The sequence below is a fragment of the Cimex lectularius genome, unplaced genomic scaffold, assembly GCF_000648675.2.
Source record: "Cimex lectularius strain Harlan isolate CLEC.00 unplaced genomic scaffold, Clec_2.1 scaffold16, whole genome shotgun sequence".
NCBI lineage: Eukaryota > Metazoa > Arthropoda > Insecta > Hemiptera > Cimicidae > Cimex > Cimex lectularius.
The window spans coordinates 2,587,362-2,613,966 of record NW_019392679.1 but is presented as its reverse complement, the minus strand read 5'-3'; the positions used below and the strand labels follow the sequence as shown (position 1 = coordinate 2,613,966).

The window sequence follows — 26,605 nt, the reverse complement described above, 5'->3', positions numbered from 1 at the left end:
CCTGCATAAATCTCTTGGACCTGTTCACAAATCCGAAGATTTTGGACCATTTAATCTCGGGGAGTGATTTAGTGATGTCCTCTCCTTCTAAGATTTTAAATCTAGACCTAGCACACCTATCACACTCTGCGATGTAGTGCCTTGCCGTTTCTTCTTTTATTTCGCCAAAACGGCAAAAAGGGTTTGGTACAATACACATTACGGAGAGGTTTCTTCTCAGTGGGCAGTGGCCGGTCAGAATACCTATCAGCCTCCTAATTCCCTTCCTTGAGTTAGATAATAGCCATTTCGATTCTGCTGGTTTGATCACCTTAAACTCTTTCGATTGCCTGTGTCCGGGGGATAAATTCCCCTCCCTAAGGAATTGTTTCATACCCCAGTTTTTAATACTCTCTTTCTCTGAAGAGTCAAGACTAGCCTGAAAAATGTGTCAGAAAATATTCTAATATCTTTTCCCTTAATTTTATTTTCCATAAGTGTTCTGACACACATTAATGGCCCAGACTTCCGCCTGAAAAACTGAGGTGTTATTACCAAGAGGGGAGATGCTGATTCCTAATTTTGGTATGTAGATTCCTGCCACTCCCTCAACTTTTGATAAGTGAACCATCTGTGTAGCAGTCTATGTTAAGATGGTCATCATCCAAACTATAATTATAATCACAAGGGGTGACTACCTGAAAGTGCTTTTTCCCCGAAGGGTTAACGATTGTACTAACTATGAGTAGGAACTATCATTTTATAAAGATTGAACAACATACTCCATTCCACTCCTTAAGGAATTGTTTCATACTACAGTTTTTAATACTCTCTTTCGCTGTGCTCAAAGGTTGTGGCCCGACAAACGCAGTACTGGAGCCTTCTTTGGCCAGGCTATCCGCCTCTTCATTGCCATATATCCAGCCGTAGTCGGAGGGTCTATTTATATCTTTCTTTGCACTGGTGTTTCAAAGGCTTCTTCTATAGGTCTTAGGATCAAGGATACGAAAACGTGTATTGCCGTACATTAAAATGTATGACAGAAATTACTTTAGAACATTTTATTTTTTCGCTATTTTGATTTAGGAAAAAGTTGTCGGAGCGTATAACTCTGGTCACTCGGTGTGTATAAAGAAAAAAAGCATGAATAACTACGGGGAGAGATCTGGGAAAACACGTTCCACTTGTAAAAGTTTTTCAGATTTTTGATTGAAACAAGTTGTTGGTTGTGACGGGTCCGGGGAGGGTGCGAATCGAGCTGTGTCAAGGGGGTTGTATTCGCCTCCGGCACCGCAAGGATGGGGGCGGATTTTCCACCCCTCCCCCACCGGGGGAATAGAATAAATCAGTGGTTACCCCATTCCGAATCCTACCCTCTAATTCGAGACGACTTTCTGGACACGTAGGGCAAACAATGCGCACTGGTTATGAATACCGGCCTTGCAATATGTATGAATTCCCCCGGGATATTCCTCAAATCGGTAAGACGCGGGTTCTTTTCCAATATCGCCTTTTGGAAATTTATAAGAACTGCAAAGTTTCGGGACGTCGTGGACCGGCAATCTCCCTCGACGAATATCAAAATCAAACATAAAATACCATTTCTAATATCAATAAAGGAAGGGATTATTTACATTTTGAATACTACATAAACGAACGTATGAAAAGAGCTAGAGAAACTAATTTGTAAGAGATACATACCGAAACGTTCGGTTCCAATCGATTTTTTAATCTTTTCTGCAAAAACAAAAAACATATGAAATCTCATCTGCATTATTACATATTATTAAAATACATTTTTAACATTTTTTATCCTGGGAAAGGAAAGGAGAGAGGAAACCGGCTTCGGTAACGATTCGCAGGGGCTCGGGTCGAGGGATGAACATTATTCAATTACACCTCCCTTATTGAGAGCTAGGCTAAATTAATTGTCCAGACTTTAATGAAAATAAAATTGCGATTCGGGCTAATTTCACGGGATATTGCTCAAAGCAAACTCGAAACCGTTTATTACGACTCCACGGATACAATTTTCTCTGGAGCATATTTTCATTTGTCAGACGGGAACGAACCTTGTGAGGGGAGCAGTTTTTTATTAAATTTTCTACACGGCTAACAACACGCTCATCAAATAAATGACTGTAAAAAAACTCGATAAAGGAAGTCAGAAGAGTTTTTGAAACAATCACAATTCACAAAAATCATTTTTTTAAATATATAGAATTTACGAAAGATGTGATTTAACTTCAATAAAAACCCTCACAAAAATAAATGTTAAATCTACCAAGAAAATATGCCAGATCTGCAACAAACCCTGATCACAACAGCAATTTGTTCGAAATTGATCGCACCTGGCCCGCAAGTAATAAAAAATCAATTGTATCGATCACGTCCAATCTTTTGGCCAATGCAAAACCACAAAGGTACCAAAAACGAAACTGTCCGGACCAGAAGGAATCAAATTTTACCAAACTGTCGGCAACAAAATTAACTCTAATTATATTACACAATATTTTCAGTTAGATGTACGAAATATTTTCTTTAACTAAAATAAAAGCCCTCACAAAAATAAATGTTAATTCTACCAAGAAAATATGCCAGAGCTGCAACAAACCCTGATCACAACAGCAATTTGTTCGAAATTGATCGCACCTGGACCGCAAGTAATAAAAATCAATTGTATCGATCACGTCCAATCTTTTGGCCAATGCAAAACTACAAAGGTACCAAGAACGAAACTGTGCGGACCAGAAGGAAACAAATTTTGTCAAACTGTCGACAACAAAATATATCTTATTCCATTACCCAATATTTTCATCTAGATGTACGAAAGATTTTCTTTAACTACAATAAAAGCCCTCACAAAAATAAATGTTAAATCTACCAAGAAAATATGCCATTTCTGCAATAAACACAACTGCAGTTTGTTCAATATGGATCACAATTGGCCCGCAAATAATAAAAAAAAAATCAATTGTAATTAATTAAGGTTTTTAGTTGAGATAAAAAAGTCAATGGCACCAGCGGGATTCGAACCCACGATCTTCGGCTTGATACGCCGCTACTTGAGCTATCGTGACCTCGATCCACTCGGACACTAACTTCCCATCTCAACCCCACCTTTTGAATTTCCCCTCTTTTTTGCCATTTTTCAAATGTCGTGTAATCGGATTGGATTCTCGGCGACAAATGAAATGTCCACGGAGAGCTTTAGTGAAGTATACTTCATTTTCAATAATTAAATTCACTAATTTCGTGGTCCGCTTGAACAATTAATATATTATAATTAATTAAGCTTTTTATTTGAGATAAAAAAGTCAATGGCACGAGCGGGATTCGAAACCTCAACTAAAAACCTTAATTAATTATAATATATTAATTGGTCAAGCGAACCACGAAATTGGTGAATTTGAAAATCAATTGTATTGAACACTTCTCAATCTTTTTGGCCAATGCAAAACTGCAAAGTTACCAAGAACGAAAGTGTGCGGACCAGAAGGAATCAAATTTTACCAAAATGTCGACAACCAAATATGATATCTTATTCCATTACACAACATATTTACTTAGAAGAAAAATAATGAAACACGTATTTAGAAAAAAATCAAAATAATAAGTATAAAATCCGGGTCAGGTGAAGAACAAACTTCTTTGATGTAAACATCACGTTTTTCGTTAAACGAATGTCGATAACTTTGTTAATTTTAATTTTTTTAATTAAAATAATTTTTTTTTAAATATTTTCAGCAGTTATTTCGGATATATAAATTGAATTTTTATTCTGGATGTTAGTATCAGTCGAAATGTGAACTACAATTATGTATAATAAAAAAGTCAAGGATAATTAAAACAATAACAAAAAAAGAATATACTTTAGCCAGTTCTTCCAGGGCTTCCAAATTTCAAGCATTTCGACGCGACTGAACTTGAGATCAAGTTATAAGATCTTTTGAACAATTCTCTTGTTAGTGTGTAAAACAGAAGAAACCAAACAGGAATTACAACTCTCTGCGGCATTTAAGCACAATGAACTTTTTTGTAAGTTATAAATTATTAATTGATAAAATGAAAGACAAACGTGTATATAAATAATTATTAATCCCTGGAGAGGTAAAAAAGTCGCTTTGTTAACACGTTCCCGAGGGAGTAGTAATTATTTTGTTCTGGCGTATTCTAATTACAACGGGATTGAAAAAAGAACTAGGCATAATGAGCTAACCCTTTAAACAAAAACACCCCTTTAAATGAAAAGTTAAAGGTGTTTAAACAATAATGGAATAGGTGTAAAGAAATCATGGAAGAAATTGAATGATCGTCTGAATGTGATTCTGCCCTCCTCTGATCTAAACCAGCAAACGGTTCAATTTTGGATAAGAGAACACCTGTCCAAGAAGAATGTTTGCATTTTAAAATTGTTGTATGGGGATGTCAGCTCAAAGCATCCCCCCATCAAACACCCATTCCTCCAATGCCATAAACTTTATTTTGCCCAAGAAATATAAAACAAATAAATGAAAATAATTAATAGAGACCTTTGGAAGAAACGTGGAGCAAGTTTCAGAAAGGGGACCTTATATGGTACACAGAACGATGAGGGAGGTGTAGGGTTAAAAGAGGCGAACTATATCCAACAATTTTCCAACCTGAGGTCCTTGCAATACCAGGAGAAAATAAAGTAAAATATGAAAGGTGCATAGATATAAACACTCTCAGACATCCAGGCAGCTATAAAGGCTTATGCTTTCAATTCCAAACTTGTCTGGTAATGCCTAAGCCTAACGGCTATAGGAAAATACAGATTACCTTAAAGTTCCCGTAAATGAAGCTACAGAAGGAAATGATCAAATAAACAAAGAGGGCTCTCTCACCCACGGAACCAGTACTAGGAGCACCGATGTGCTTAAGTTGGAAAAAATGACTTGAGAAAGAAAAACCCAAGCACTGAACAAAAGCACCATGTATAAGGGTAGCTATAGCTAAAATTTATAAATCTCTCAAAAAAGAAGGCGAAGAAATTACACACACTCTCCTCTCTCTCTCTCTCTCTCACTCTCTCTCTCACTCTCTCTCTCTCTGTAAGCAAGATTTAAGAAAATTATAGGCTTCTACTACCTCAAGAAGGCAGAAAAAAGCCGACTCTCTCAGGAAGAACCGGAGACATCGGCTTATGACCTTTGTGAATGAAGCATTAGCCCGGTTTCGGTAAGGCAATTCTCACGGATTCCTTTTAGAAGGTAAAAAAAAACTAAAATTGTAACCTCTTTGGATAAATTCACGGTAGAGCTTGGCAAATAAAAAATTCCACGTTTAATAAGCTTTCTAGCGGTATACCCTTTTCTTTAATTACATAGAACCAAAATGCCAAAATTTTACGTTGGATGAGGGTGTGAAAATGTGGGAAGGGGGATAATCTAGTAATTCAACTTTTTGTCTTGGGCATATTTATTAATTTATTATATTATTAACCAAAACATTTTGGTTCGATGTATGAAAAGGGAATTCCGTCATGATATATGTAAGTATGAACCCAACGGCCTTTTTAAATGCTCCAGAGAAACTGAAAACAGTTGACTGCAATACCAACAAAATCGACCTCTTTTACTAATCCCAAAACAGAAACGTTATGACTCATTAAATTCATTAGTTTTCGTGGCCCGCTTGACCAATTAATATCATTCAATTAATTAAGGTTTTTAGTTGAGATAAAAAAGTCAGTTGTACAAGCGGGATTCGAACCCACGACCTTCGGCTTGATACGCCGCTACTCTACCTCTATAGCTCAGGCGTATCAAGCCGAAGGTCGTGGGTTCGAATCCCGCTCGTACAACTGACTTTTTTATCTCATAGACGTGGGTAAAATGCAAATAAGGAAAATAGAAAATCGACACAGAACGACTAAAGTTTGCATACTTCATCCTGTTAGCAAAGAATGCCTTAACTACATGATGACCATACAGACCCAATATGAAAACAAGGTACGAATTTTATATAAAATCTTTGACCATAAACATAAATATAGATAACCTTAAAAACCTAACTCTTAAAACTTAAAAATATTTTATTTTTTATTTTACCTACTTTTGAATGTAAGCTTTCTTTAAATTGTAAAAACTTCATTTCTAAATCCCATAATCATCTATTTCTATGGAAAATTTTGGTTTTTCTAGTAGACGTTGATCGACCTACGTAGTTTAAACTGATGTTTTATTGGATCTTCTTGAGGTCATTTTACAGGTGAATAAAGAACATCACTATTGGGTTTCACCAAGCTTTCGGCGAATGTTCCATACAGAGTTACATAACACATCTTACATAAATACATTACAAAAATACAATTACGTACTTAACCCAGTTGTTAGGAAAATTCAATTTATTGCACATGTTTGTTGTTTTTTTGAAGTGAAGGTGAAAATGAATCTATATACTAAAAAAAAACCGTCTTGCTTAAAGTCTAGTGACCTCATCGGTCATCCTTTGGTTTCGTTTCACATGGGGTCACTAGACTTTAAGCAAGACTTTTTTTTTTTTTTTTGGTATATAGATTCATTTTCACCTTCACTTCAAAAAAACAGCAAACATGTGCAATAAATTGAATTTTCCTAACAACTGGGTTAAGTACGTAATTGTATTTTTGTAATGTATTTATGTAAGATGTGTTATGTAACTCTGTTCATGTAAATTTTGTTTTTTTAATAAATTAAGCCCGGATGATGGCGGAACATTCGCCGAAAGCTTGGTGAAACCCAATAGTGATGTTCTTTATTCACCTGTAAAAAATGACCTCAAGAAGGTCCAATACAACATCAATTTTGGTTTTTGTTAATATCGATGTTCTAGCGCCGGTTCGGTTGACGTTTTGTGGAGCTTTTGAGATTTTTTTTTATAAAGACTTGGTCTTTATTTATAAGAACACTGATTACAGTAATATATAGTCTTCTTAGCAAGAAGAGGGCGGAGAAAAATCGAGGCCGGTAAACCAAATGTTAAAAAAATAGGACTTCAAACGTTCCAAAAATAGTAAATATAAATAGCGTCGAGACGCGTGAGGCGGTCTCCTCAAAGCTTTGTGTTGGGTCATATCTAAAATTACACGTCCGAATCCTTCTGGGCCGGTTGGAATCTAAGTCACATACCTTGTCGTCGTCCCCTTCGCTATCACACTGAAAAACAAAGAGAGAGAAAAATCAGAATATTTGTCAAACGTAGTTCAAATGAAACAACAGGTGGCAGCTGAGGGCGATATCGATCTGCGTAAATGACTATAAATACGATATGAAAAGGTCGACGATCCACGTCATCCGTGGGTTTACAGACGTTGCGAGTTTCTGTCAATGAGACGAAAGGAAATGAAATCTGGGAATACAGTGAAAGCTGCTGGGGAATTTGCCAGATCGATATCGACAAACTGCCCGTTATCATCAACACATTCTTTAATAGGAATTAAAAATAAAACTTACGATATATCCACGACCGGAGCTACACCGGCTGCTCGCCTGTAAAACAAGAAAAAAATGGCATTATTATAAATCTCCCAAAAAACATAATAATTTTATACGCCTAATAATTTACAAAAACTTAAGATTAGATTAATTCTATTTGACTATTGTACTCCTCTTCGTATGGGTTCTGACAGGCTCACCCAATGCCCACTGTTAACCTGCCTTGATACTGCAAAAGCCTGGAGTTATTATAGTAAACATCTTTCCATACGAATAGGAGCACAATCATATTTTTTTGACAAGAGACCTGATACGTGTAAGTAAGGACCCTATTTGCTGAAGCAGGTCAGTTGTCAAATAAGGTTTTTTCTCCTTGGTCGGATTGAGCGAAGCCGGTGTTTTCGAAAAAAGCCCGTTTGTAAGTATGTGGGGTTCAAATGCAGGGCTGCTGGATTCGAACCCTGGACCTTTACCACACAGTGATGAGCGATGTGTCAATGCCTAAACCGACGGCCATGGACGCCACCAACAGTTTTCTGACCAGGTCTTTTGCCTTTCTCTGTCTCGAGGGTTGTGACCCGCCAGGTATGAGTATTAAATTGCTGAAGCAGATCAGTCCAAAAATAATTTTCTCCTCGATTGTATTTGTTGGATTAAACTTTTCCTTGCTCCTGAATCACGCTCAATATTTTTAAATTTCCGTTGAATCCAGTTAACCTGCCTTGGTAATGAAGAAGCCTAGAGCTAGATAGTGAACTATTTTCCGCACGAAGCACAATCATTTTTTTTTTACAAGAGACCTGATGAAATGTGCAAGCATGGGCCCAATTTGCTGAAGCGGGTCAGTCGTCAAATAATGTTTTGAAGCCGATGTTTTTCAAAAAAAAAAAAAAAAAAAAAAAAAAAAAAAAAAAAAAAAAAAAAAAAAAAAAAAAAAAAAAAAAAAAAAAANAAAATGAAAAAAAAAAGCCCATTTTAAGTATGTCGGGTTCAAATTCAGGGCTGCTGGATTTGAACCCGGGACCTTGACCTCAAAGTGATGAGCGAAGTGTCAACGCCTAAACCGACGGCCACCGAAGCCGCGATGAGGTCTTTATGTTTTAAGGGTGGAGACATGGTACACTTCGGTTTTTCATAAAGAAATACATGCCATCAACACTTGAGCCCTAGAAGCTCTTAAAAGAAGTTACACTGGCAAGAATTCCTCATCTGATAGCCAAGCAGCTATTAAAGCATTAGCATGTAAAAAAATCACATCAAAATTAGTCAGTGAATGCATCCAAAATCTCCAAAACTTGGGGACACAACAATCTGATATCTTGGGTGCCAGGGCACAGAGGAATTTTGGGTAACGAAAACGCAGACACACTGTCACAGGAAGATCTGCAACACTTACATAGGCCCAGAAACTATACTTGTGACAACAAAAACAAACATAGAATCCTCCATCGCAGAATGGATCCAAATAAATCTAAACGAGAAGTGGATAACAGTAAACCTATGATGAAACAACCCTCACCAAGATTTGCAAACTCACTGCAGGAATTGGAGAGGGGTAGACTCAGAGGATTGATAGGTCTATTAACCGGTCACATCTGAGAAAAAGTGTACACAACATGGGCATTTACAACGATGATTCCATCTGCAGATTAACCAATGAGGAGGAGGAAACAACCATCTGTACCATCTTCGAATGCGAAGCAACGGCTCAATGGAGATTTAACCTAATATACAGAATAAACCTAGGGAATGAAATGGTTGCAGCGACACTCAATGACCTGATACTTTTGAGAAGAAGGATTGAGTCTATTGCACTGAACTAGGGAATTAGGATGGTTCAATAAACCAGAAGGCTCTGCAGTGCCTGGGGAGCACAAACCCCGCGTCCTAGTATCCTCATTACCATTACCCTAGCCTCGAAGGGGCAATTGGTCTCCTTCTCGTATGGGATTGTATAGTTCACTTGCTTCAGGCGTTTTATTCGTTGGTTATATTTTTAGAATTGAGCTTTCTTCCCCTGAATCGAAACCTTTTCCTTTATTAGCCATTCACAGAAGTATACGTTATCCGTTGGTAGATGATGTACAGGATACTCCCATATTTCCGAAGAACAACCTCCTAATATTGCCAAGTCTATTGAGTCGCAAATGCCCAGTTAACAATTCTTCTATGATCCTGAGTTTTGTTCAGCTATGTGCAGTAAGTCTGTAGTAAGTTTAGGAAAGATCTTTTTTAGACCAAGACTTTTGCCTGACTCAATCCTAGGTGTAGTCAACCAGGTATTAGTTTTTAACTTGGTTACTGCTAATTTTTCTGATCTAGTTGAAAAACTAGCTGAGTCATAAGTAACCTGGCCTTCGGGTTCTACTGTTTATCTTGAATCAATCAACTTAACTAGTTTCGACGGTCAAATGGACTATTGTTATTCTCGTAAGGTTGGTATAATTCACTATCTAGCTTTAGACTTCTTTCTCCTCAGTTATATATATAGTTGTAGTTGTACAAATTCACAGTTGCGTATAATTTGTATCAGAGGTTTTCTCTTCTTCTTGGCAGAACTTACACAGGCTGTTTATTGCCACTTCCGATATTACAATTTCCGCAATGTCCAGTTAAAGACGTGCCATGATTCAGAGCTTTGTCCGACTGTAGCGGGTCAGTACTACAAGCAAAAAATTTAGGCGAGATCATTTACCAAGAATCTTTTGTCGGTTAAAGTCCTGTTATTTCATCAGCGGTTAACTTGAATGGAAACTGATCTTTTTTCCTGACATTAGCATTTTACAGAAGGTTTCTGGGCATGCAGGAGGAAATAAACCCCCCCAAGCTTGTTCAACAGCCTCTTTGTTACTCTTCCGTCTTATGATCCCTGGGCCAAAACAAGATAGTTTGTTTTCTTTTCAGTGCAGCATGGCAATAACAGAAGATGGCTATTTGCTTGCCTTCTATTTTATCCACTGTTGAACCGTTACCAACAGTTTTCTCGTCCATGGTAGGTAAACCTCGTCTGCGTATTCCCACTGTGTTTCATGGTCAGATGCATTTACCCCATCTTCTGTGGGTGCTTGGCCTATCTGATCTCATGGTAGTATATAGATAAAATTCTTGGAATAGTTTATAGGGTCAGGATTGAAGATTTTGTTTTGTCTACAGTAATAATTTTCTTCCCCATTTATTATTTTAAAAATGTACGTAATATTCGAAAATTATGAAATATAAATTTGATATGTTGGTTGCTACAACATATCGACGAGAACCACTAGCCAAACACCACACTGAACACTCATCTCATAAAAAGTAATTATATGGAAAAAGGATTTCGAGGAAATTCAGGTTCTAAGGTAAAATATAATTTGACCGGCTTTCAGTGATCGTAGCATGAAAACTCGGGAGGGGATGCGGTGTTTTTGTTCGGCTAACACGCTTTCCATGCTTTATTGTCCCCCCTCTTGTAATCCATAAACTCATGCAGCGAGACTAAACGGACGAAAAACGATTTACACGCGCATTTTCATCCGCGACGTTAATGGCCGATATGCCGTCGAATAAAATTCTAACGACATTAATGAAAACGATCAATGAGCTTATTTTTATAGTTGATGATAATAAATTTTCGGAAATATATGGACAAAATAATTATTTCTTAACCTAGGTAGTAATTATAAAGAAATGTCACAAAGTAAATATTATCAATTGATCATCATGAAATTAAAAAAAAAAAAAAAATCAATTCGGTATAAAATTTGACTGAGCGCCATTTTGTCAAGTAGCACGAAATCACATAAAAACACATAATTTCATGTATAATATGATAATGTTCTAAACTCACATCGCTTAGTCTATTGTCTTCGCTTTCCGGATCCCTCTTGATTATCCTCTTTTCCTTCTCCCTGCAGCTGTCGTCGCTGGTGCCTACATCGTGGGCCTGAAAAACAAATTCGACCTTAGAATTTTACAATACGACTTTTAAATTAATCAATTAACTCTTGTAATTGAATGATTTTTCATGGGTGAAGATTGACCTAAGAGTTTACCATCTAAAGTTGTGTAAGAGGATATGACTGTCGTACTGATTAGAAAATATCCTCTTCTTTCAGTTTATAGCCTCAGTGAATAAAAACCTTAAAGCAATTGCGAGCCTGTACATTTATTAACATTTAGTTATCCAAATCTAGGTAAATGTGAAGAAAATTTCTCAAATTTCCTTAATTTTTTGTGCAAACTATACAATTCTTTCTGCTCGACACGGTTCAGTGTTTCGAACCTACACGATCTAACTAACTTTATTTGTATGTGGACAACGTTTCTGTTTAAAATGGTTATAAAAGTGGAAAAAAATTCACGTCATCATCATCATTAGCATCACAATCGCTCTCCTCTGTAGCCTCTGTTTCTCTTTCTCACATTCTTATGTCTCCTTATTCTTTGTTTGTTTGTTTGTGTGTGTTTGTGTGTGTGTGTGTGTGTTACTCGTACGATTTAAATCATGCTCTTTTAATTTACGCTTTTCCCCTCTCTCATATACATTATTTCTTGCATCTTGCGTTCTTTATCGATCTGTATTACTTTATTAAATATTCTATTTTACGTTTATCTTCAGATATATTTATAACTATCATGCTCACCCTATGTCATAAATGTTAATAACGTATCGGTTATTATATCGTTCTTCTATCTCGCACAAAGCTGTGCTTCATTCTTTTTTCAGCATAGACTTCATTCTTTATACATTCATGTATGAATCTATTCAATTACTCGCATCCCTTCCTCACTAATCCATTATCTCTTTGTTGGATTTTAATCATTCTCTTTAGTCTTTGACACGGCGCTCATCACATTAAGGTAAAGGTCCCGAGTTCGAATCCAGCGGCCCGGCATTCGGGTTTATATGACCTCTGCAGTTGCGAACCCTCGTAAAAAAAATCATTCTCTTTATCATACTCTCCTCTCTCTAACTTTTTATTGTAATATGTGTATATATGTCAGTTTTTGTTAATGTCACTCTCTTTACCTGTTTCTGTCTAGATAGCTGTACCTTTCTACTTCCCTCTCTTTACGTCTCTCATCTCTTCTCTTTTCACTCCCTCACCCTTACTTTCTTGTTACTCCCTCTCATTCCCTTTCTCTACCTCCTCACTCACCCACTCGTTGTAGGAGTCTCTTTCCATTAGTTGTACATAATCTGAATTTTTTCTTTTTCTTTATTTCATCATCTCTCACTATCTGTATTTGCATTTCTTGCAGGCACATTATCATTTCCGGTATATTTGCCACTATATACTTAGTTATAACAGCAGCACATTCTCTCTCCCTCTCTCTTACCCCTCATTCTTCTCTCACTCATTCTCTGTCTATATGTTTCTCCCTCTCTCTATCTCTCTCTCACTCACCCTCTCTCTCTCTCTCTCTCTCTCTCTCTCTCTCTCTCACACCCCTCCCCTTATTCCTCTTTCTTCTCTCACTCATTCTCTGTCTGTATGACTCTCTCTCTCCCTCTCTCTTACCCCTCTTTCTTCTCTCACTCATTCTCTGTCTATATGTTTCTCCCTCACTCTATCTCTCTCCCTCACTCACCCACTCTCTCACTCGCTCTCTCTCTCTCTCTCTCTCTCTCTCTCTCTCTCTCTCTCTCTCTCTCTCTCTCTCTCTCTCTCTCTCTCTCTCTCTCTCTCTTTTGTTAGACGTGTTTGATATCTGGACTTGCTAAACTAACACTTTTAAATTTGTTTGCAAATAATTCTAGAAGTAAGGAAAAATTAACTTTTTTATTTATTTATTTATTTATTATTGTCAAGTTAATATTAGATACACGGTTTTTATTTAATAATGATGTATGCGAAAGAAATTGTTTTGTTCGGTTTAAGTAGTCATTGAAATCTAATTGTATTTCACTTAGATGTAAGAGTGGTTCTGGAGACCAAATAAAACGGAAATCAGTCGATCTCTCTCTCATTCTCTGCCTTCTGTATCTTTCCCTTTCCCTTTCCCTCTCACTCCCTCTGTCTTTCTCCTTCGCTTTCCCTCTCCCTCTGTTTTTCTCTCTCTCTTTGTTTGGCTCTTTGTGTCTTTCCTTCTCCCTCTCTCTCTTTATCGCAATGTATATCATCGCACAAACATTTAACAAAACTATCCCTTTTTCTCTTTACCATAAATTATATATTCAGGGTATATTTTACTTTTGTTTAAAGGTATTTTTAAATACACTTAGCCATTTTTCGTAAAATAGAATGAAATTGGGGAAAATGCAAACGAATACGCTGGTTAACACTGAAAAATAAAATAATTAACTTAATTATTGGAAAGGGGAAAGACACTAGGAAGTAGCCACCCTGCATACAAATTAATGCGCCTATCTTTCTATATCTCTGCCAAGCCAACTATTATTTCGTTTTTCTCTCACGATCTGTCTTGCCGTTTAAGGTGAATTGTTCGAAATAACAGAATTAATTTATTGGATTTATTGGAACCCACGGAAAACGTGCGACCTGAAGGTGGTCAGGGCGTGTATGTTGGCCAATAACCTACAACAGAATTGTTCTACTGTAACATGATCTCTCTGCACCTATCAGCGGTCTGTATGCGTTTATGTGACAGTCAGCTATTTGTAAATAAACTGTTGAACTTCCGCGTGTGCGGGACAGTTCAATGAATGCGAGACTCACATGCCATCTGTTGAACAGCAGAGAGCACCAAGAAGCCAACCGGGAAGCCCTGCGCTCTAAGAGGGCCGCTTCGAACTAAGCCGATGAATTTTTTATAAGCTCCCATTCTGAATATAAAACGAGCTTTTTATATTTTGTCGTTTTACATCCCATTAAATTTAACGTGCGTACGCAAACAGAACTTCTAAATATCGTTGTACATATTAAATTGGGATGGAGTCATAAAAATTGTAATGTAAAAGATAATAAAGCAAGCCATCAAGAGTGATTTTTTTGTTTTAAAAACTGAAAACCATTAACGTTACTTGTCAGGCCGATTACAGGGTGAATTTAAATACAATTAAATCTAAAAAAAATATCAGGGCTTTAATCCTTACATATTCCAAACTCATCCCACAGCAAATATTTCTACATCGTTAATAAAATTATGGATTTGTGATATCAGTATTTGTATTTATTACGTTGCAATTTATGATTTATGCCTTGTCCATAAGAGTGGAAAAATGTTCAGTTTTACCTTTTCTTGGCCTGGAAATTTATTTCTACCTGTTTCAATTCAAACACATTTTAACAAGGAAGAAGGAAAGTGGAATTTATCCTAGAAAAGCTCATATCTTTACCATATTTATTTAGAAATCGGAGATGCGGTCTGGTGTGATGTAGGTTTCAGAAAAACATTCTCTTTATCGTGCCAACGTTTCGATCTTTATTGAGATCATCTTCAGGGCTCAAAGTGTTTGTCTTCTGTGTCGTGTCGTGTCGAGAGTGCCCAATGTGGCTGTAATAGCACAATTACACAGAAGAAAAACGTCGATATGACCTCTGCTGTTGCGAACTCTCGTTAAAAAAAAAAAAAAAAAAAAAAAAAAAAAAAAAAAAAAAAAAAAAAAAAAAAAAAAAATCAATGACTAATAATAGTTTCAGTTCTGATAATTAATAAGGAAAGGAGGGGTCAAATTTATCATCGAAAACGTCAAATTTTAACCATAGGTGAGGTATGTATGAAATAAGGATTGCCCGTCAAAAAGCCGTCCGTATTTGCACGAAAAAATGGCCAAGTTTTTCTCAGCCTTGCAAATCACCGGCCTGCGCTAGTTACGATTTTTTAGAAAATTTTAAGCAGGACAAGATGGCTTTTTAAAATGTTTTCCTTTTTTTTCAGTCATTCATCAGTAAATTCAAAAATTCTGGAACATGTTAATTTTTGCACTTTTTACGAAAATTTCCGATTGGGCAGCGGTTTCTTTTTGCGTGCTCGTAAAAAACCGTTCACTCTCTCTCCCGATTTTCAAGAATGCATAAATTTTGAACCGTAACGTTTCACAAATTTGAAGTTCTACAACTTTTGTTCCGACGACTTTGTCAAAAAAGAGAACATAGAAGTTTGTTCTTACTTTTTCTTACATTGTCCTTTTGGGATGCGTAATAATTCTGCTGTCGATAACCACTTGGATGTCCCCCTCTCTCTCTTCAACTTTAGACAAAAACTTTGTAAACATTTTGTGTTTTGAGTGCTTAAGGTTAAAATAAAACAACAAACGGTATCATAGGGTTTTCAATGTTCGGTCAATTCATTATACAATTTACAGTATGATTACCATTTTGAGATTCGTTGACTTTATGGCATAAAATTGTGAAAGTAAGATCAGTGAAATATTTTGAATACATTTGAAAATTGGACTTTGGGAAAGTAGGGCTTATGAGAAGAAAAATCCCTTATAAATTTTCTTCTAGATTTAGCAGTTTTTGAACTGTGTATGTATATTTCTTGGTCCTTTGTGTGCTTTGGTCTTATAATTTTTTCCCGCCAATATATTATCCGGGAAACATCATTTTCCTGGTTTGACTTCAATAATCAATAGTTTTAGAATTGGTAATTATGTTAACAATGAGGAAAAGTAGAATTTATCTTAGAAAAATTCAAAATCTTCTCGATCATATAGTTATGTATAAGCTTTGTAAAAGGGTAATGAAATCTACTATGTAAAATTGTAAAAATTGATAATGATAAAATATTTAAGAATATGTAATAACAAAATATATGTCAGAACCCTTTGTGATAGTAAAAGTTAAAATTTACTTGAAGCATAAATTAACGTTTCCTGCCGTTAAACTAGATTCTTTCCTAAGGCTTTTCTTGTTTATCAAGCACCCAAAGCTACCGAGTCAAATTGAATTGCGGAGAAACTGCCAAAACACAAGGCAAACAAAATTCCGAGAGAAGCTACAAAAGATCAACCAAATGATACATTCACTTTTTTAACAGATTGGATTGAATTAAGATTATTGATTTTCCTTGTGAGCCCGGAAGCAATTTCTGAACGAAATTGGTATCATTTCAATAAAGTCAAGGTTTTATTGGTTATAACTTTTAATAGCCTATTTCGATATCCCCTACATTATTGACACAGTAAACATTCGGTTCAACGACCTAAGAAAAATCCTCTTATAACACGAGTTACTCTGGTTTGCAGTAATGTCATTCGACTGACCGTCCGAACAAGGCATTCGTAAGCAAAGCGAGTAAAGCCGGACCCAAGTGGAAGTTCGTCCAATGTTAGGCAACGGGTTGTAATTATTCGACGAGTGTCAGCAGATTTATGGCATTATTAATTGACTTAGTTTACAAATAAGAACGCTTATTTATTCTTAATTATTAAAGAAAAATCATGTAAAACAATCAATTAATTCATATTTATTATTTTAATATAAACCAAATGAAAAGTGATTAGAAATGTATGAGTTTTAATAAAAAATTATTTTATCAATCTGGTTAGAAATAAAATTCATTAAAACATCGGAAAATCTCTTAGTGATGAATTCAAATTTAATGGTTTTTCTCTTAATAACGGCATCGCGGAGGACTTTAATCTCCTACGCATCGAGTATCTAAACAGAATCCTATTCTACTGCAAGCTGTGTGAAGTAGTTCAAAGTTGGAGGCGGTGAAAGATGTCTATCCAGTCTCTTCATCATTTCCCGTAAGTGTTCTATGGGATTCATGTTAGGAGAACTGGCCAATTCTTTGTGGTAATCCCTGGGGTGACAACTCAATGTGCATTAGTGCAAAAATCCATTTTGTGTGATAATCAGTTCGGAAGGGCACGGACGTTGATTCCACTCCATACCATAACCGTCTTTAGAAAGACTATGCACGACATTTTTGTTCCCGATTTGCTCATCGTCAACAAGACAAGAGGATCTTTAACGTCCGCACCTGGCCTATTCGGCCTTATCGGACGTTTTGATTCTCAAGATGAGAGCTGACGCACTTCTGCATACGACGGAAGGTGTTACCGCCGCAGCATTGGTGTAGTGGTGTCCCGGCCCCTAGTCGGTAGCCACGCTCTCCGCTTGTCCACTCCGAATGGTCGGGCCCGCATTGTGCGTCAGGTCGTACGCCGCAAGCGAGGGGCTAACGGGCCGAAATACATCAGCCCGGCCCCCCCCTCGCGTACTCCCTAGATAGAGAAGGCGACTCTATCTCTCTGAGTGTAGAGGCTCCTCCTAGCGTCGAAACTTTCGGGAACGCCCCGACAGCGGTTTCGGATTAAAAAGTGAGATTACTACCCACCCCCTAGATGAGTACCGCCTACGGACAAAGGTCTCTTGTCAAGCTCAGCCTACACCTGCTGCACGTAATCGAGGGACGCCATAGGTCTAGCCTAGGTGGTCCGATCCTTCGCTTCCCCGAGGGTACCACGCCGGTCATACGCACAACAATGCAAAGCATACTCGTCGGAAACCGCCGATACCACTACCCTTTTCCAGTCGCTTACTCACGCATTCGAGGGACTGTAGCATGATCATGACGTCCTCAACGCTTACATGCTGTCGTCCGGTCGCAACGTTTCCCGTGAGGACCGGGGATAATACATTGGCCATACGCAAGCTTCACGAAAGGTCCCAGGTAGAAGACAGCCTCTCTCTAAGTTCCCGCCAGGGGCGTCGCCACAAGCCACCACGAATCCATCCCAACGTGACAGTGGGCTGGATTCTGGAACATTCCTGTCACCCCGTGGTACAGATGGCCATACAACCCTCCCCCTCTATGCAGACAGGATCTGGTGCACTGGCCCTCGTGTGACTCTGCTCAGGCACCCGACGTCCCCTGCCGACCCTGAGGCCGACATAAGACAGCTTGTGCTTTAGAGAGGTTGCTACGCCCTCAAGGCTACACCATTATTTTGTGCCTGGATACCCCCCTTGTAACCAAGGGTTAGGAGGGGTCACAGGATAGAATGAAGGAATTCGGATTGAGAAACAGGGCCGCGGAAGAGAACACGAGGTGGGCCGTTTCGGGGTCTCGAGTCTCAACCGCACTATACCACCCGTCGTCGCCGTGGTTCCACATAGAGTGGGCCATGACTCCCAGGGTGGGTGAGGCGACGTGGCAGTACTATGCACGACACATGAAGTAAATCGATCTCCACTTCTTTTCGTCACACGGTCCCGGTTAACCCTCAAACCAAAACAGCACTCACTTTGAAGAGCCCGCCATTGTTCAACAGACAAAGCACATGCTGATTTGCCTTTCTACTCGATGCAGTAGTGCGGGACATCTAGAGGCTAGGGCCTAGCCTGTTCTCACAAAGCCTTCTGTTTACAGTTTTACAGGTCCACCTTAAATCCGTTTGGAGTTGACTACCTATCAAGGAAGCCGGGAAAATGTCGGATGATGGTTCCGTAGTGCGGTAAGTAAAACGATCGTCTCCAGCCGTCGTACAACGCATTCATCCCTACTTTCTGGTGGCCCTATACAGCTGCACACCATCTTGGATGGTACAGCGCGGCATACCCACGACTTAGGCTAGTCCATCGGTGGTCAAAGCCCTAACCATCCCGCATCTATGCCCGGGTGAGATCTCGACTTAAAATCATGCTACCAAGAAAAAAATACTGAATTTATTGTTTCATAAAAGAAAACCATTTAAAAAACCAATTACTCGCTTGACGTTGGCTCTGGATAGGTTGAAATTAAACTGATTTTCTTTACATTTAATCTAAAGATTGTAAAAGGATTAGTAACACTCTAAAAAGGTAACTAGTTACACGAACATTATCATACATTAACAGGAAGAATGGCGACACGCAAGAATGGCACAATTACACAGAAGACAAACACTTTGAGATAGTAGAAATACTTTGATTGAATATAAAAATATATTTTGCATTGTATAAATTCACTTTTCCACATCCTAAATGTATTTGTTAAATGTAAACAATGTTTGTAAATCCCAGGCCCTGAAGATGATCTCAATAAAGATCGAAACGTTGGCACGATAAAGAAAATGTTTTTCTGAAACCTACATCACACCAGATCGCATCTCACGATTTCTGAATAATTATCGATTAACGGTCACTAATCACCACACATTAACAGGAAGTTGTCCAGGGCTTCCATGAAAACTTTTTCCATGTACCTTAGTGCAGTCAAACATCTACTCTATATGATAACAGTTCGGGAGTGCATGGTCGTTGATTCCACCATCTTAACCGTCTTTGAAAAAACTGTGACGCATGAGACATGAAGCAAGCGTTCTCCATGATTTGTCCAAACAATTGGCACTAACTAAACCGGCACACATCTTTGAAGAGCCCCGATTATTTAAGTGCCCAAGCAGATGCTGATTTCGCATGCCGCTCCAGTAGTAGAGAAACTGTAGCTGATGTCAAGAGACTAACAATAAGTTAATCTCACGAAGCCATCCAATGACTGTTTTAGAGCTTACCCTTACAGCACAGACCATTTGGATTATCTATCAAGGAAGCCTTATATGACGGTTCCGTAGTGCGGTAGAGTAATAAAACGATCGTCTGTAGTCGTTATGCATCGCGGTCGACCACTACTTTCTGGATCGAGAATTCCACTCGCCCTAAACCACTGTAAACAATAGTGGGTTGACTTGGGCTATGTAACTGAAGCTAATTCCATTGTTGGCCAAAGCATTTGCCCCAGAGAGATCTTCTCGATTTAAAATTTAAGAAAAAAAAGTAAGTTAAGAAAAAAATTATGATTACATTAACTTATTTTTCCATCAAAGAAAGCAATTTAAAAAACCAATTAACTCACTCGACAAGTTGACTCTGAAAAGGATGAAATTGAACTGATTTTCTTTATTTTTAATGTAAATGGTGTACATGGATTAGTAACACGCTATAAAGGAAAATAACAACACTAACAATTCGTTAATATAGAAAATAAACAAATAAATATAAACGGCCCATTTTTGGCTCTGATAAATGTCTTAACTTTTTAATCAATACACACAAAAAAACCTGGAATTTTAAAATTAACTACTTAGCCGTTTACAACAACGTGATTTATATATATTTTTTAAGTGCTACCATCTCAAAAATTCATGATACTCGTCGTATAAAATAATAACCCTCCTGGGATGAAAATTCCCGGCCCTTGGTCTTTTTTTATCTCTGGAAAGGGTTGGCTGATAAATTGAAATTAATGTAAAAACTTTGCTTCAACCTGAACTGAGGGTAAAAAATTGAAAGGGATGAAGAAAGACGATAACGGTTGTAATTTTATAATGAAGTATGGCTCTGTCCTTACAAGGTAGAAGGAAATCATTTGGAGTTCTTTCACCATAAAGGGTATTTATAATAAAAAAACAGAACACAGAAAAACACGGACAAATATATTAATAAGATAAGGAAAAACGGATGTCACAAAGCACGCGCAGGTCCCACTCTTATGCATGACCCCCTGAGAAGCTAAAAGAGGAATCGTCCTTACCCGATTAAGAATAGGTCATACGCGGTTGACAAAGGCAATTGCCCCTGAGTGCCCGCGCAAGTGGTCCTTATGCAGAGAAAGGTTGCTCCATGTGTCCCATATATTCGCAGCTTGGCACACCTTGGTGACTTACAAAGAGCGTGTAGGCGTGCTGCCGAATTTAAGAATGGTTCTCGGGCACGTGGCAGTTACCGGTCCCCTGCTCTGCTTTTTGGTGGATTTTTTTGATTGTACAGATTTGCCTTATGTGTTTTGTATGAGTGAATGTATTTATTAGAGTGTGGTGAGTGACTGATAGTGAAATATCGAACAAAAAGAGCCTAATTAAGATTAAATTATTGATATTGGGTATAGATCGATGGAGGAATACCGAGTACTCCACCGACCAATCAGAATGAGCGCAATGTATGAATGTATTTATTTGTACGACTAAATTATGGATTGTTAGTTTTAAGGTAGATTACAGTTTACATGCGTTAGAGGCTGAAATAACCGATTGACAGCCCCTGTTGGTTGGGAAGCCACGATCTCATAGGCATCTCGATTGAGGGGGGATATCAGCACATTACAGGGTGAATTCCCCTGACGTATAGACTCTAGGGTCTGCACATCGGACAGTGACAGCCCTTCGGGTGAAAGCCCGAATAAGTAACAGAAGCACACGGCAAATTGATGAAATTTTATCAATAAGTGAAATTTTTTATAACGAAATAAACCACTTATAAAAATAAAGTTTGTTTTGTTTTAATTGCGACAGCTTCATCACTGAAAACGTGAAACAGCCTAAATTAATTTTCCACTTATCAAAACAAAAGGTTTAATAACATAAATTCCCTCATTGTGATGGATAAAAACTAAAACGATCTGTTGTTTATAACAACTCGTCTTTCGGTGTATAAAAATAAGACATTTTTTAGAGACTTAAAACCCATAAGTAACGCACATTCAACATTATATCTAATCCCATTTTACTATAAACTATTTTCTTATATTTAGTTCTGTGTACATTTATTATTAAAAAACATTTATCACCAAGGAAAAGATTTGGTTGAAAAATTAATTTTCTCTCAAGAATCTCACTCTGTAATATTCTGCTAAAGAAAAATACTTTGAGAACGAAAAATGGCAAAAAATTAATGATGTGTGTAAGCTATGTATTTATTCTCAACAGTTTGAAAGAAAAATATCTCTCTTTGATTAACCGTGATTAATAATGGTATATAATCGTAATATAGTCGGAAACTATAGTGTAAAGAAAGTCTTGCCTCGACCTGCTTATACCATTAACGTAAATTTAAATGGTTACTATAAAAATTGAAAGAACGAAAAACCTTTTTATGTTAGGCATTAGAACAATACAAGCCGGCGTCCCACAAGGGAGATTTTTGGCCCCATCTTGTTTACCATTTTATACTGCTGAAATTTTCTTCATCCCATCATTACTTATGCGGATGTTCGGCTATTTTGATTTATAATGCGAATCCTTTGGGCGCTGAATTGACCTAGGTCCAACACCCGGAGCCCAACTTCAGGGCTAGTTGGATAAGACCGAGGTCATCCATAACTGTCAACACTCGGTGTGGGCGATTCTCGAGGCCTGATGGTATTTATAGTAAATTACTAAGCTGGAATTGCCGATGAACTACTGAGAAGTGATAGGCGCAACTCGGTACGTGTGCACGTTTGAGCTTATATAAACCAAAAACCAAATTCTATCCATCATCTTGGACGAACAACTATACCAGTTCAACTGCTATAACTGGTGAACTCGAAGGAAAAGGCGGAATGAAACTGTACCCAGATCTTGCCCTCTACTGTATATAAACTACAAGGAACTACCTACTTCCACTGGTCATATATTTAGGACTAACTGAAGACTGATGAGGAGTTTCCGAACTTTAAGAGAAAACGTAACAGAATATTTGGACAATTACCAACACTTTTAGGAAGAAAATCTCTTTTGGCTATCAATACTTGATGAACTTTATACACATCATTACCTCCACTGTGGACATATGGAATGGGACTGTGGTGTTCCCACAATCTAGCTCTTCAAATCCACCCAATCGAAAGTCCTAGGCAAATTTTTAAAGCACCTCACTGTATCACTAACCTCACTATCCACAATGGCCTTTTGCCAACGGCGCCAACCTCTACATCCATCCTAACCCTACTATCCAAGCTCTTTCAACACTTTCCAATCTCAAGACCTCTGTCATATTGAGTCCAGCGTCGGCTAGGTTTTCTTAACTCTTTGTACCTACAATTTATGTTTTTTTATGTTGTTATGTTTATAACAGTACGTATTGATATGTACATCCTTGATATCCGTTCAACATTTTCACCTTATCAAAGCAACGTGTACAATGTTTGGCTCTTTTAAAAGAAAAATATTCTTTTGTTTGGTTTGAAAGGTCATAGATTCCTATAGATAAGAAAGGATCTTATCAACTTTTTTCTCAAAAGTTTACACTTAGCACAGATTGTTGTTAAAGGTATCGCGATAGGACGAGAATTGACTTTGTTGCTGACAAAAACCGATCTTTTTCATCTCCCACGGCAGCTTAAAGCGCTAAACAAACAAGATCTACGGTGGAGAGAATATCCTTTCCAACCACTCAGAAATCCTTTCAAGGATACTAAATTTGAATACATAAGCAACCTGTTCCTATCCGAATGTAATGATGGTGTCAAAAAGTAGAAGGTAAAAGTTAAAATGAGTTCCATCGCTCCCACTTATTTAAATATTTAACAAACAAAATGTTATGTATCATACACACATACTTGTATCTTTCTGTATAACGATACAAGTAAATTTTACAATATTAATTTTCAATAAATAGAATGTTTAGTTATATTTTTATTAGATATGCAGGAATTTTCTCTGGGCAATTTATGGTTTAATAATTTTTTATTGACAGAACAAAAGAAGCTCAAAGCTTTAGTTGTATTCAGGTTTGTCTAAAACAAACATCTCTTACTGTAATATAAGAGTGTGTTTGACAACTAAATCTGCAGAAAAAAACATGCCCATTTTAATATGAACGAAGCCCAATCATTCAGGAGCCAGGGTAAGGATCCGTGAAGGAGTTTCCAGGACGATTAGGGTAATGACGGCGAACGAAGGCCCCCAGGGCAACCCCGCCTACCGCTTCTCCAGGCCAGAACGTTTTATATTCCCTTTTTTTTCTCCTCCAGGATGCCCTTACTTTTTACCGAGTCAGGCTTCCTACATAGTATCGAGGCGGAAAACTTTCGAATTACGAACCGGGGGATTTTGAAGAAAAAGGACATCCTCAGACAACGGGAAATCTGTTTATTTTGCCTTTCAATTAAGGTCAACAACGATTAATCGTTCTTTGAAGTTTTTCCCTTAATGGATACGCTTGAAAAGATGTAAGTTATTTCTAATTTCCCCCCTTTCCTTACTGGAACAGAGGAAATAAAAGAATCGTTTTAACACGTTTGTATCATTGCTAAACATTTTGTCAAACTAAAGTGGGAAATGCTTGATTTGTGGTATGAAAAACAAACAAAAGACCGGGTAAGAACGGCACGGTAAGTTTCCGCTCTTGTTAAACACCGCTTGTTAACCTGCTCCTTTCAAATCCTTAGAAACTTTACATCTTAACATATTGCCAAGTTTCGCCGGGAGGCTTGTGCGAGTTGTTGAACAAATTTGTGAAAAGTTTGATCCACCCTCGCAATCCAGATCTGCACTGGATGTTGAAGAACAATACGGTAAAACATTCTTCACAAACTAAACTATTTGTATATACGTTGGAATTCCTGAATATACTGCAAAAATACGCTTATCAAAGATTGATGCAAAATGAACATAGGAAACAAAGCCTTGCCCTCTGTACATCAATAACCAACTACCGACTTGTACTTAAGTCAGAAACTTAGGTCTATAACTAACATCAGACTGCCGTAGAATCCCGACAAGATTAAGAGAACAAATTAACAGAGGAATTCAACAACTTCGCATAAATGATAAGGGGAAACAAGTTCAAACTTGACAATCATTACTGGTTTGTTCTAGTTGAAGCGAAATCTTCAGACCAAGAGCGACAATGCGCAGAACAAAACGAAACGGAAACGAACAAACTGCAGGTTACACCGCAAACTACATGGAAAAATCGAACTTAAAAAAAGAGGGACTACTGATTAATACTATAAATATTAAATAATAATTAGCATTAATAATTTTCATTGTTGATTAGGGGGTCGCGAGGCGAGCTTCAGTCGTCGAGGAGGATTTTGAAGCGTCCGGGATGAAAGTTTTCTGAAATGAGGGTTTGTATGACAGGAAAATTGTTTGTGAAACTTCTTGGATATTACGGTCGTTGTGAATGGCAAGATTGGATACATAGAAAGGAGCATTGACGGTGATTGTTCGAAGTATGTTTTTTATTGTAGGGATTGGAAACTGTAGGTTGGAACAATTTTTTGAACCCCAAAACTTCGATGCCGATGTTATATGAATGAGTCAGTTTGATCGTTTGTCCAAGAATCTTTTATGAAATCTGAAACGTATTTTTACCTTTTGTCTTTTGAATCGCGTGTGAGGATCCCGTGTAAGTTGTTTGTCAATGTATAGCTCAAGGTAGCGGACTACATCAGCAAGAGGAAGAAGGAACTGTAGTAGATGGGAGCTGTGGTTATTCTCCTTAGTTTGAGAGTGAAATGTTCACATTTTTGTATGTTTATCATCTTATAGTCATCTACCACCGCTTCAAACTATTTCTCAACGGATGTGACATGGATTTTGCAGGTTTCTGGTTGAGATGAGACTTTTTGAGAGACAAAAATGGCGGTATCATCCGCATAGGTGGTAAAGATCGGTTCAGAAAAGGTATACTGTGTAGAGCACGGGTCCGGTAGTACTGCTTGAGGTACCCCTTTATCTATGCCATACTCGGCTGAAAGAGAGGGGCCACTGATAATTTGGAATTTGGATACGGATAGGTAGGATTTTTGGATCAATTAGTAGATAAATGAGAGGACTGTCTTAAGCTTATAAAGCAGCTCCGAGTGCCCAATCGAAGGTTTTTGGTATACACTGAAGCAACCTCATTTTGCTTAAGAGCGATGGTACTGTTGAACAGTGGAATGAGAACGTCTGAACCCAAACTGATGGCCAGGGATAAAATTACCGGAATGAAGGGTTGGAGAATGTGCTAAAGCAGGAGCTTTTTTTTGCATTTTACCCATTTAGGCAACAGATTGGAAGGCCAGTTGGATGATGAAAGGTAATGAGGTTTTTGAAGTTTTTGGAATCAGATCTCCTTTTTTATTTAACCATTAAACACCAAAAATTGGAATACCAAATCAGAAAACCGCCTTTTGTAGCAAGTTACCATTTCAAAAATTTAATATAATTTAAAAACTCAATTAATATCGTTTTATGTCCTGTTATATAATATCCAAAAAAGGGGGACAAAGAAAAACTTGGGGTTTATCGTTTTTCATTTTTTTTAAAAATATTTATTCACCAATGTATTTTTTTATTATTTTTTGCGGTTTTACATGTTTCTCTTATTATTACTGCTCCGGTGTCAAATTGATTAGTTGGAGCCGTAATAAAATATCTCCTATCGCCTTTCATTGGCTGTTGCCTATGCGTGACGGGTCGATAAGATATAAAAGGAAGGCCGGATCATTTCACGTCGGCTTTATATGTCAGTGGGTGGTTGCATATTTTTCATATCTCGCGGCACACATTTCCAGATGGAGACTATTGAAACAAGTTGAATTATTAAATGATTCGA

The 26,605-nt window shown here is 37.6% G+C and overlaps 1 protein-coding gene across 8 annotated transcripts in view; it reads right to left on the bottom strand.

Annotated features, from left to right (window-relative positions):
• The window catches only part of LOC106661434 (autism susceptibility gene 2 protein homolog), a 345,697-nt gene that overhangs the window by 121,304 nt on the left and 197,788 nt on the right, over nt 1-26,605 (bottom strand). For all 8 annotated transcript variants that reach the window (XR_002909990.1, XM_014384822.2, XM_024225597.1 and 5 more), the window contains exons 3-5: nt 11,248-11,343; nt 7,437-7,472; nt 7,113-7,139 (exon numbers count right to left, since the gene is read on the bottom strand). Coding sequence is in view for 7 of the 8 variants with exons in the window: in XM_014384822.2 (XP_014240308.1) it covers nt 7,113-7,139; nt 7,437-7,472; nt 11,248-11,343 (159 nt within the window). In the remaining variant the exon portion in view is untranslated. The remainder of the gene's footprint in view (nt 1-7,112; nt 7,140-7,436; nt 7,473-11,247; nt 11,344-26,605) is intronic.